A 12,920-nucleotide genomic window follows, 5' to 3' on the forward strand; every position below is an offset into this window, starting at 1 on the left:
GGGGAACGGCCCTATCGGCACCCTTCCTCATCCCGGACAGGGCCCACCGATGGAGCCCTTACGGCTTTATTTTATCCACTCCGCGAGGAGCGGTTAAACATTATTTATTAGTTACATTTATAGGCTGCGGTTTATGGCCCAGCAAGCTCACAGCGGCTAACATGAAAATAACACAAGAAATAATACAATATTAAAAACAGAACAGTAAAACCTAACCATCCAATCCACCCCCACGGATTCCAGGGAATGATGTTGCCCGGAATATTTCAGAGGAAGGGCTCCACATCCTCCTCCCAACCTGGCTTCAACTGAATGCCCGGTGGAAGAGCCCCGGGGAATCATGCCAATTCCGTCAGGGCCCTCAGCTCTCCTGGGAGCTCCTTCCACCAGGTGAGGGTCAGGCCCTGGCCCTGGCCGAAGCCTGGCGAGCCTGCTGGAATTCCCCGAGCCGAGGGCCCTGCAACAGAGCGTAGGGAGTTAGACGGGCTCTCAGATATGCTGGGCCCAGAGCGCCAATGGCCTTAAAGTCACAAAGCAGAATGCTGATCCTCAACCCAAATTCAACTGGTGAGGACCTTAGCAGCTGCACTTCGTACCAGCTGGAATTTCTGCATCAGGGACAAGGGAAGGCCCTGTCTGGAGACAGACGTCGCATGGATTACTGTGGCTAGGTGTGCAGCCCTGTTACTTGGGCAGAAGTTTGCAGAGAGCCCGGAGAGTGGGAGCCTTCCTGGCCATCTAAGGCAGGCTGTGCCACAAGACGGTAGCTGCAGCAGAGAAAGCACCTGTACAATCAGCTACGTATTGTGCCCAGTGCCAGGCTGGCCCCTGTAGAACCCCTGCTGACATGAATAGGGGGAGAGGTTGCCCTGCACGTGCTACATCAGTTGGTGTAGGGAGGAACCAGGGGCAAAGGGTAGATGAAGGAGTAGTTGGATTAGGATCTTTAGTCTTAGCAAACTTCCCATGATGGCGAGTTTGTTATTCTTTCAATAAAGAGCTTTTCTTTTCATACATGAAGCCTGATTATTGGAAGTAATTGGAGAGCCTCACATCTAGGACCATAGGAAACAACTATTGCACGTTTGCCCTGGTCATTCCCAGGCTGCAGAGATGGGAAAGGCCCACCAGTCAAAACAGACAGTAATATATAAGGGGGGGGGATGAATATGCACAGTAAATCCTCTCAGGAACACACGCTTGCAGTGGGTGGTTAAACCCCACCATGACAGAAGCAGAACCTGTAGTTTTAAGGACCAAACGCTCCCTAAGGCAGTTGCTAGGCAACCAGAACTGCCTTGGCTTCTGTCCATTAAGGCTGATTTGGCTTCTGAGGGAAGACTCCTCAGGGTCAAGCCATGGAGCAACTGTCGCTCATCCAAGTTCAGCTGCCGGCATCCACAAAAGCCAGCGTGGTTTAGTGGTTACAAACAAGGATGTGGTAAACCTCAGTTCAAAGAAGAATGCTGCCATGGAAGCTCACTGGGTAACACAGGGCCACTTACACATTCCCAGCCTATCCTACCTCACAAGATTGTTGTGAAGATGAAGAGAGGAGAACGCTGTAACTGTGGAGAAAGGTAGGATTGGCATGTTCATGCTGGTGTCCCCATGGGAGAAAGAACCCTTAAAAAAATGGTGTAACATCAATTCCCCTAGAAGGGCTCTAGGAATCACCAGAAATGCAAATGTAATGCCACAGAACTGTCAGCAGTTACCAAAAAGGCATGACGACACTTTCAGAATTTCCTAGAAATGATGTCACACATGATGGCTCCTCCTCTATGTCCCTGCCCCTCCCCTAGGCTCCTCCTGGGCCTGGCAATTCAAGGTAAAAAGGAAGTAAATACATAATTAATACAGTTGGTGGGTGAGTGGGTGGGTGGGAAAGAAAAAAGGAAGCACGGACACATTTAGCTGCCTTATGCTGAGTCAAGCCACAGGGCCACAGGGCTCTGACTGGCAGCTGCGCTCCAGTTGGTGATGCAGAGGTCTATCACACTGCCTACTTCTTCACACTTTTTGGCTGGAGATGCCAGAGATTGAATCTGCCAAGCAGGTTGAAGAGGGATGTTGACAAACCAGAGCGTGTCCAGAGGAGGGCAACAAAGATGGTGAGGGGTTTGGAGACCAAGATGAGGAAATGTTGGAGGAGCTTGGTCTGTTTAGCCTGGAGAGGAGACGGCTGAGAGGGGATCTGATAACCATCTTCAAGGATTTAAAAGGCTACCATGTAGAAGATGGAGCAGAGTTGTTCTCTCTTGCCCCGGAGGGACGGACCAGAACCAATGGGATGAAATTAATTCAAAAGAAATTCAGTCTAGACATCCGGAAGAAGTTCCTGACAGTTAGAGCGGTTTCTCAGTGGAACAGGCTTCCTCGGGAGGTGGTGGGTTCTCCATCTCTGGAGATTTTTAAACAGAGGCTGGAGAGCCATCTGACGGAGAGGCTGATTCTGTGAAGGCTCAAGGGGGTGGCAGGTGACAGTGGATAAGTGATAGGGTTGGGTCCTTCATAGCACAGAGTTTTGGACTAGATCAGCGGTCCGCAACCTTCCGGTTGCTGTGGGCCGCTGTGACCGAGTGGGGGGAGAGGACGGCCCAGGGCCCCGCACACACGCGGCAGCCCCAGCACAAATTTGTCCGGAGTTTGTGCCGCCTCCCTGCCAGCGGCCGCGGCTCCCTCTCCCGCCCCTCCAGGCCGTCAGCAAATCAGCCGCCAAAGCGGCCGATTAGCTTGTGGCCCGTCAAGCTTCTCCCCCCCCCCCCGAAGCAAGAAGCTTGCCAGGCCGCAAGGTAATTGGTCACTTTGGCGGCCAATTTGCCCGCGGCTTGGCAAGCTTGTCGCTGAGGGGGGGGGGAGGAGAGGGAGCTGCGGCCTGGCAGCGGGCCGCAGCCCAGGGGTTGGGGACCTGTGGACTAGATGACCCATGGGATCCCTTCCAACTCTATTAATGATTCTAGGTGCTCTTGCACTGAGCCATGGAAAGGGGGCTTACAGGAGAGGGGATAGAGGAAACAGGGGAAAATGAGGTCCCCCCCCCTCCCACAAGCTGGATGCTTAGGGCTGATCCTGCGTTGAGCAGGAGGTTGGACTAGATGGCCTGTGTGGCCCCTTCCAACTCTATGATTCTATGATTCTATGATTCTAAGCCATTATAGCTGCCATCCACAGTTCCCTCTGGGAGAAGCTGCTGGGGGGAGGGAAGAAGCTGAAGGTGGCAGATAAAGGCAGGATGGGAAGGAGAAAAGGAAGCAGAAAAAGGGGAGAAGGTATGAGGAATTTCAGGGAGGGGTACAGTGCACCCTGCCAGTCCTCCACTTATGTTTATATCCAAATAATTTAAAATATGCCAGAATCTTGTGTGGCCTTCAGCTAGAATCGACTAGAGAAAGTGCCGTGGATCAACAGAAGGTGTTCAGTCTGTTTCGGAGAGAGGAGGAGAGCAGTACTTGTGTGCCCAGGAGCCCACTGGGGCAGAGTGCCACAGGGAGCACCGGAGGAAAAGGAACTATGGCACCGTCAACCTTCTGGTCAAGGGAAAGAGGTAAAGTACCCTCCCAAGAAGCTTCCCTCCCGACCTATAGGAGGCCACTGACTTGTAGGCATAACGATCCTTTTCATCAGTATTAATTACTGCATGTTTTTAACGAGGACTGTTTCATGTTTCATGTATTGTTGATTAGTTTAATGTAAACCGCCCTGAGCCTTCGGGGAGGGCGGTATATAAATCTAAAAAATAAATGAATAAATAAATCACGTTCTGCTCTTGATGAGGCTGTGGGATGCTGCAGCTTCTAAGCCATCAGGACCCGACTGCAGCAATGAGCCCAGCCTCTGTGGACAAGCTGAGCCCCCCCAGTCACACAGGCAGCCCTGGCAGGGGCCCTTTCTCCGGATTGCCCAGTGTAGCACGGCTGGTGTGGCTTTCAACCGGTAGCCAGCCGGAGGTAGGACTGGGATGCATGAGGACACATGGCAGATCTGGCAGGCAGCTCGGCTAGACAGCCTTCCGGTTTCTCAGCTAGCTCTACCCAGACGTGCTTTTTAAATCTATTCCTCCTCCGAGCAGCTTCAGGTAGTGGACGCTGATCTGCCTTCCCCTGGGAGCCAAATCACCCAAGTTAAGCTTCGGCCTTGAAGAAGCTGGTCTCTCGGGTCCCAGGCTGACACCGCAGCCATCCCCACACGCCGCTTAAGAACTCCTGAAGTGGGAAAGCACGGTTGTCATCGACAAACGCAGAAAGGGATCCCAAATTAACCCTTGAGATGAAGGCACAGCAGGCAGGGAATTGTGCACAAGACCAGCCCAGGAGCTGAAGCACTATAAATGTTGTTTTAGAAACGACACACCAAATCTGAGATGGATACTATTTGCACAGCTCCGGAACGCTTGCAGCATCTTAATGCATCCCGACACGTCCCAGGGGGAGGGGAGTGGGAGGGGAGGAGAAAGGAACACACCGAGAGAAGTTTGGAAAGTCTGCTCTCAAAAACCTGTCCATTTTGTCGAGTCGGCACCCCTTGCAATGCATTTGAGTCAGCAGCAAACGACAGAGCTCTGCAGTCCTCCGATGGATCAGGTGGTTCCCAAGCCCCTGGAAACGGCAGTACGATGCAGCTGAGGAGGCAAAGCACAACCCACAGAGAATCTGGGGCTGCCCTGGAGAGCGAGCCGACCTCTGCCTCTCCATCCTTCAGATGAACGATGCTCTGAGGCTGCAGCAGGACCAGGGTAAGTTTGTGGCTTTGCTTCTCTTCCCCCCCCCCCCATCGTCTCCTTGCTTTTAAGGCCCACAACTGCCATCGCTTTGGACCAGACAGTGAAAGAAGCAAAGGAAGAGAGAGAGGGAGGGAGAGTGTGAGTATAAAAACAATCGTCTTTAAATGGAAGAGATATAATTTTAACTTGCATGCCCAACAAGCCTGCTGCAGTGACAGCCGTAGGCTCTCATCTGAACAGTCCAGATGCCAAATGGACATGCTGCCAGGTTAGAGAGAAATGGGGAGGGGGGATAAATATGATGTTTGGAAATTGGGGGGGGGCTGGCCTTGGCACATAGGTGCCATATTGGTATCTGAATTAAGGATTTTGGGTTTCTTTGCAGCTATGTCATTTTATAGCAAAGGAATGTTTACATTACTGCAGAGATTTTAAGCCTATTCCTTTGGACAGCCTTCATTTCTCTCCCCAAATAATAATAATAATAATAATAATCCTTTATAAAACAGAGAGAGAGAGAGAGAGAGAGAGAGAGAGAGAGAGAGAGAGAGAGAGCGAACCCCTAGATAAACATGGGATTCAGAGCCTCTCAGACAGAAAGCAGGCATTGTGTAGCCTTTGGAAGAGAAGAGCAGTTTAGGAGGAATGCTGCCATTGGGAGCTGGCCACAAAGGCGGAAGAGGAGGAGGGAGGCAGGAAGAGACGAGCCGGGCAGCAAGACAGTAGGGTGAAGAGAGCTTTTGTGAATAACTGTCTTTTCCCCCAGGGAGGGCCAGGTCTTAGGGATGGAGGTATGTGTCCTTATTTCATATAAATGCAACTTCAGCGGAAAGAAAGCAATGCAAGGGGGGAAAGCCTCCCGATACAACCCCCGCAAATTGCATTCCTCAGCTATGCAATAAATTGGGTGTTTCTGTATATATTTGCTCCCAGGCAACCATGGAGAATTGGGTCTTCCAGGCATCTCCCTGTGTGCTGGCTCTTCTCTTCTTCATAGCAGCTGTTCAGGGCGTCTGCCCTTCTCTATGCTCATGCTCAGGAAACAACAGAAACGTGGACTGTTCTGGCAGAAACCTGACCACACTGCCACATGAACTTCAGGACAATATTACCTATTTAAACCTGTCTCATAACCACCTGGCAGACCTCGACAGCCAATTGACTCAGTTTGCCCATCTGAGGACCCTGGATATTTCCCATAACCGGCTTTGGAACCTGCCTGCTAATCTGCCCAGGTCACTGTGGGAAATATACGCCACACACAACAACATCAAGGTTCTTCAAAAGCTCGACACAGCTTACCAGTGGAACCTTAAGGTCCTCGACGTGTCTGAAAACATGGTGGAAAGGGCTGTTCTCATCAACAATACTCTGAGCAACCTCAAGTTCCTCAATCTCAGTAGCAACAGACTCTGGACGGTCCCCACTAACATTCCTTTCAACACAGAAATGGTAGATCTGTCCAACAACTTCTTAATGCAAATCCTACCTGGCACGCTGGTGAGGCTCCCACACCTTTCCAAACTTTACTTGCACAACAACAAGTTCACCTACATTCCTGACAAAGCTTTTGACCAGCTCATTCATCTGCAATTAGTAACACTTTACGAAAATCCATGGTCATGCAGGGACGACCAGCAAGCCCTCTTGTACTTGCAGAAATGGATGGCAGAAACCAGCGCCAAAATCACGGGCCCACCATGCGCTGATGACGTCACCTCTTCTTGGAAGCATGCCACCCTGTCCTCAGCCGCCCCCACCGCGGGGGAAAGCCACCTCCTCATTAAAGCTATGAAGGCAGCAGGTACCGCTGGGGCTTCCGTGACAACTGAGCAAGCCCAACTCAGACACCGTCAATTCAGGACAAAGGAGGGTGGGCTGAGCACTCCTGCTGGCCCAGCTGTAGCATTTAGCAATTCTGACAGGCCACTTGTCCTCTACCCAGGAGACCTGAGCACAGAGAAGCTCGACTCCTATGAAGCAGCAGCAGCCACACAGACGATCCACCTGCAAGGTACGAGCTCTGTGAATTCAAGCACAATGGGTTTGGCAGGAACACCCATGACTCCTATGACCTTGAGCATCACCAGCGGGATGCCTACAAACTATTCAAAACGGCCTCAAAGCACAACAGTCACTGTCAAGAAAGCAGAGTCGGCTACAAATGTGAACCCTCATCGCAATTCCAGAGCAAGCCGCTGCAGGGGAGTCCCGCTCATTGTCACCCTCACTGTGGTGGCCCTGGCCATCGGCTAAGAGCCTGGGAATAATTGCTTCGTTGTTCCTTCTCAATAAGTGCTTGTGTCCAACAGCAAGAAGAAAGCCTGTTTCAGTTCTGGACCAGGGCTTACAGAAAGCAACTTCTCCTAAATGAAAAAACTGCACAAAATGATGTCTTGATAACCGTTGCTACTTACCTAAACTATGTCTGCGTTTAAAACATAAAAGTCTAATTCTATCAAATAATATGATTGTTTTTATGAAATGCGCTGATTTTGTATTTACATTTTTAATTTTCTTCAAGCATACACACAAAATCAAAACAAAGTCAGTATTTTATGTAACAATTATGTATAGTTTTGTCATTAAACACCTGGAAAATAAAAATATGAAAGGCCTGTATCATATATGCATTGCCTTGTGAGACATGCTAGTCAGACAGTATTGTAATGTAAAGGTACCGATCTTTAAGATGACATGCAAAAGGGATTAAAGGAGGGAAATAAAGTTGTCTAAACCTCAACTGCTTCTTATTTTGAGGTGTATGGGTGGCACATTAACTAAAGTTAAATAAAACATGGCTGTTTTTAAAGATTTCATGAGATTCAAACTTTATTCTGCTGCTTCAGACCAACAGGGCTATCCCCCTAAATCGAAAGTTGTTCACATGCATGTGTGTGCACGGGGGACATCTTTATGAGAAGGGATAGCTTCCAAATGCCTACTTTAAGCACATGTACAGGCAATCTTTTCCCTGGGGATAATATTACCGTATTTACGTGCATATAAGCCGACCCGGATATAAGCCGAGGCACTTAATTTTACAACAAAATCTGGGCAAACCTATTGACTCACATATAGGCCGAGGTTGGGAAATGCAGCCTCCCCTTCCTCTCTTGATGCCAGACACCCTGAGAGAGCTCTGACAGAACTGCTCTCTGAGAACAGCCCTGGCAGGAGAACCAGTGCCCCCCAGGCCAGCAAACCAAAGCAGAACAATAGTACCCAAAGTTGGCAACCTACTACAAGTACAACAGCTACCAAACTGGGGGCTACAGTGTCCCCCAGAACAAAACCTTGAAAGAAAGAACTGTAAAAATCAACTTTTAAAAGAAACACAACCCTAAGAAGAAAAGGCAAACAATGCTGCCCCTCAGATAAAAGAAGAAACACTGAAAAAACAGTAAATCCCAAAGCACCCCCAAAACCCACTTCACCCACCCCACCCACAGAAACCAAAAGAATAGTTTGGGAAAAGAGGGGGAAAAATATCAGAATCTCTCTGTCAAACCATTGATGTCCTAAAAGCTGCCAGAGTAAGCTTTCAAGATATTTGCAGAAGGTAAAGGTTAACTGGAGGCCACTAGCTCACTTGCAAAGAGCTCAGGTTGCAGATGCAATGCTGCGGTTGGCTGGCTGGGGGCAAGCTGTTAATTAGGTAAGTGCTAAAAACAGTGCTGGAAAACTCAGCTTATACACAAGTATATACGGTAACTATGGTTTGTTGTCATAACCCCAAATTCCAGTGAAACCTGCTGAGACCTGAATGCCATTTTGAAAGCACAAAAACTGGGGAGCAATTTAGCTTGGCAAGAATGCCACACTGAATAATGATTCACTCAAGCCACAGTTTGCACATTTCAAACCCAAGTTCCAACTAGTTTACAATTCAGTACTTAACCATTGCTTAAATATTCTGAAGTTAGGTTTAATTTTAAGGCTCAGGGAAAAAGAAGCCAAGGTGAAAGATTCTGTTGGCACAATATGCCAGCAGGGCAAGCATGTGGGTTCACTTCAAGGAGAACCAACTTCTGTGGATGCAGGGGCCCCTCCAGGAAGTCATGTAACAGGAGAGCCAGTTTGGTGTAGTGGTTAGGAGTGCGGACTTCTAATCTGGCATGCCAGGTTTGATTCTGCGCTCCCCCACATGTAACCAGCGGGGTGACCTTGGGCTCGCCACGGCACTGATAAAACTGTTCTGACTGGGCAGTGATATCAGGGCTCTCACAGGGTGTCTGTTGTGGGGAGAGGAATGGGAAGGTGACTGTAAGCCACTTTGAGCCTCCTTTGGGTAGGGAAAACCGGCATATAAGAACCAACTCTTCTTCTTCTTCTTCTTCTTCTAAAAGTTATCACTACAAACACATGATCGGTCACAGGTGGGGGTCCTGTAGTGCACATTCAGGTAATTTCACCAAACCATGAGCAAAGATCACAAATGGAGTTACCAGGTCAGCACCAGCGATCACGGCTTTTAAACTGCCTCAGCACAAGGAGAGAGAGAAGGTGGGCCATGCCCAATTCTCCCCTCCAGTTAGAGAAGCAATAATGGGAGTGTGGGTATCACCTTACTTGCTGAAGGTCCCCAGGTGAGCGGTGATGAAGGGGTCGCCTACCCAGACTCCTCCTCCCCCTCCCCTTCATGTCCACAGGGATAGTTACTCGGGTACCTCCTCATCGTGCTGCACTTGCTCCCGCCTCCCCCACTTTCTGCATTCGGAGTTTCTGCATACAGGCACCCGGCAGCCCTTCATTTCCACAGACAATGCAAACAATACCCTTCTTGGCAAAACTGCTTCCTCCATCTCCATGGCAACACAGGGATCCAGTTTGTCACCCTGGCAACTGCATCCCAGCTCACTCTTCCTTTGCTTTCTCCTAACACACTTCTACACTCAAAGTCATGTCCCAAAGTCCATCTAAGGTATTTGTGCAGGGCTGGAGGTGGGTTCTTCCTTTCCACGCCTGCCTTTCTTTCCTGTTTATGCCATGAAAGAAGACTGGGATCCCTGAGTTCCCCTTTGAAATGTTAAACAACCCTTGTCGCGGCTGGAAGTGGGAGGCTGGCTGGGGATCAAGCACTCTCTCCGGAGAACCCTCTTTCCCACCTAGATCCTAGGGGTGGGAGCCCAAACTTATATAGACCTGTGGGTCTTTTGTTCAAATTGTCTTTGTCAATTCCCTTGCTGTGATTAATTTCCACTGACGCCTCTTCCTGTACGATCTTTTTAATAAACCAACTTTGATCAAGTGCCTGTTTTGAGACTTTGTTGGGTCAGAAGGTAAACCTCTGGGTGAGCGTTCTGGGGGTCGTGACCCTCAACCCTTTGCATGAGTGATCCCTATCCCTGTGCAGCAACCTGTTGGTGACTACCCAGTTAGGTTGGCTACCAAGGCCAGACAAACTCTAGGGACCTTTGCCATAGAGGGCCCCATTGCATTCGAATTTCTAGGAGTCTTAACGACAAAGATAATAAACCACAGTCACAGCTTAAAGCTCCAAAGCCAGACAAGATCTAGAAGTTGACCTATGGGAAAGAGTCAAAAACAGCAACTAGTTTTGATAGCTGTAAAGAGACAGTTGGGGAATTTTCAGATTGGCCACGATGGCTAAATGGGGCTGGGGGAGGCTTCGGCCCCTGGGCTCTGCATAAGCCTTTCCGAGAGATGTGTGGTTGGCCAGTGGGGAAGGACCCTGCTTTTTGGTCCCGGCTGCCAGGCCGCCTAAGACTTCCGTAACTGAAAGGAACTTCTTCCTTTGAGTGGAAGTTTTGTCCAAGGGGGAGATATTCTTCACAAAGTTAACATTTCATGGGCTGTGGTAGAGTTGGTAGAATACTTTAAAAATTACAGAAAATCTTCCCCAACACAGATGGAAAGGAAGGAAAGAGTTCTCTTTTGTGAGTGGGAAATTACACAGCCATTGCTGGGGCAGCATCCTGCTTGAGTTGTTTTCAACACAGCTGGGCTTCCTGTCCCTTCAAAGAGAACAGGTCCCTAGGCATGTCTCTCCCCTCGTCTCCTCTACCCCAGGACATTGCTCTTCTCCAACTGAGACACTAGGATCCTATGAAGGGGAGAGGAATGATAGGATAGGATATGACCTGACAAAAAGAGTTGCACTGGGAATTTCCCCATACCTGTTGTTAGGTGCAAAGTCATGTCCAACCCACTGCGACCCCATGGACAATGATCCTCCAGGCCTTCCTGTCCTCTACTGTTCCCAGGAGTCCATGTAAGTTTGCACCGACTGCTTCAGCGACTCCATCCAGCCACCTCATTCTCTGTTGTCCCCTTCTTCTTTTGCCCTCAGTCGCTCCCAGCATTCGGCTCTTCTCCAGGGAGTCCTTCCTTCTCATAAGGTGGCCAAAGTATTAGAGTTTCATCTTCAGGATCTGGCCTTCTAAGGAGCAGGCAGGGCTGATCTCCTCTAGGACTGACCGGTTTGTTCGCCTTGCAGTCCAATGGACTCGCAAGAGTCTTCTCCAGCACCAGAGTTCAAAAGCCTCAATTCTTTGACGCTCGGCCTTCCTTATGGTCCAACTTTCACAGCCATACATTGCAACTGGGAAGACCATATTCTTGACTATACGCATTTTCGTTGGCAGGGTGATGTCTCTGCTTTTTAGGATGCTGTCTAGATTTGCCATAGCTTTCCTCCCCTGGAGCAAGCGTCTTTTAATTTCTTTGCTGCAGACCCCATCTGCAGTGATCTTGGAGCCCAGGAAAATAAAATCTGTCACTACCTCCATTTCTTTCCCATGTATTTGCCAGGAATTGAGAGGGCCGGATGCCATGATCTTCTTTTTCTTGATGTTTCAAGCCATCTTTTGCACTCTCCTCCTTCACCCACATCAACAGGCTCTTCACTTTCTGCCATTATATTTCTGCATATCTGAGGTTGTTGATATTTCTCCCTGCAATCTTGATCCCAAATCCCCACACATATTGAACATTTTAAACCTATTACAACAATGGATTGGATCAAGCCAAGTCTTTCTGCTTATGGGATGCACTTCTGTTGCACAAAGGAGCATTCTTATGCTCCTGGAGGGAAATCTGATGGTGTGGACAAGCACGAAATGCAGGCAGCAGCATCCCCCACATATCACCCACCAAAGCGGCCAATTAGCTCGCGGCCCGGCAAGCTTTTTGTTTCGGGAGGGGAGGGAAGAGAAGCTTGCTGAGCCGCAAGCTAATCGGCCGCTTTAGCGCTTTAGCGGCCGATTTGCTGGCGGCCCGGAGGGGCCGGGAGGGGGAGCCGCGGCCGCCGGCATGGCAGCGGCACAAACAGGCATGCGCGGACTGCCGCGCACGCGCGTTTGCCCCCTGCCGGGCGCAAACGTGCGTGCGCGGCAGTCCGCGCATGCGTGTTTGCGCTGGGGCTGCCGCGCATGCGCGGGCCCCGGGCTGCCCTCTCCCCCCACTCCGCCGCAGCAGTCCGCAGTGGCCGAAAGCTTGCGGACCGCTGCCTTACGTCCAAGCCCACCATTACCACATGTCTTCAACTTGGACATACGTTAGGTAGACACCCCACATTCCTCCTTGGACAGGAGGGTTACGAGTAGAAAACATTGGGTAGGGTAAGAATCAGCAGTGGCTGAGGGATTGAAGCTGTCGCTAAATATACAGGCAGGACAGAGTCCAGTTTAGCACCTTAGAAAACGTTTGGATGCCTTCTTTCCCCCACCTTGGACTCTCCAGACCTGCAAAAGCGAACTCTGGGAGTGGATGAGGGCTGCAGAAGCCACGTCCCTGTTTGGAATGCAAACCGGAGCTGGCAGACCGGCAGCAGCCCTTGCCAGACCCCCCCCCCCCTTCGCAGCTCCCACCGCAGGTATCGCGTCAGCTATTTCCACAGTAACCAAAGCAGAGGACCCTGAAAGGGAGGCAAAGACGAAAACGGCACTTCTCTTGGCTTCCATGGCTCAGAAGGGCGTGCCGCAAGCTACCTGGGGCAGGACTTCCACCTGTCAGAGAAACTGAGCTCGCACGTCCAGCTACTACCCTAGCTGCAAAATACCAGAAAAGCCATGGCCCAAAGAGGCCCTTCCACTTATGCTTCTCAAGGCAGGGGGCTGACAGAACCTATTTCCTTATGACTGTTTTACCAAGGAAGAGGAAATGGCCAGATCTACCCAAGATGTAGCAAATTTGGAAAACTCAACAATGGCCACAGGATTGGAAAAGGTCAGTT

General features: G+C 50.0%; 2 protein-coding genes across 7 annotated transcripts in view; one reads left to right on the forward strand and one right to left on the reverse strand.

The window, feature by feature from the left end:
• Positions 1-12,920, reverse strand: part of NF1 (neurofibromin 1) — a 365,186-nt gene that overhangs the window by 115,358 nt on the left and 236,908 nt on the right. The window lies entirely within an intron of this gene.
• OMG (oligodendrocyte myelin glycoprotein) lies at positions 3,640-7,537 on the forward strand. Of its 2 annotated transcripts, none has more exons than XM_077311986.1 (2): positions 3,640-4,735; positions 5,657-7,537. In XM_077311986.1, exon 2 carries the CDS (start codon positions 5,663-5,665, stop codon positions 6,977-6,979), a length of 1,317 nt encoding a protein of 438 aa, XP_077168101.1. In that variant the 5' UTR covers positions 3,640-4,735; positions 5,657-5,662; the 3' UTR covers positions 6,980-7,537. The 2 variants fall into 2 exon arrangements, with proteins under 2 accessions (XP_077168101.1, XP_077168102.1); XM_077311987.1 differs by having other exon boundaries at positions 4,731-4,861.

The sequence above is a fragment of the Paroedura picta genome, chromosome 15 (assembly GCF_049243985.1).
Source record: "Paroedura picta isolate Pp20150507F chromosome 15, Ppicta_v3.0, whole genome shotgun sequence".
Taxonomy (NCBI): domain Eukaryota; kingdom Metazoa; phylum Chordata; class Lepidosauria; order Squamata; family Gekkonidae; genus Paroedura; species Paroedura picta.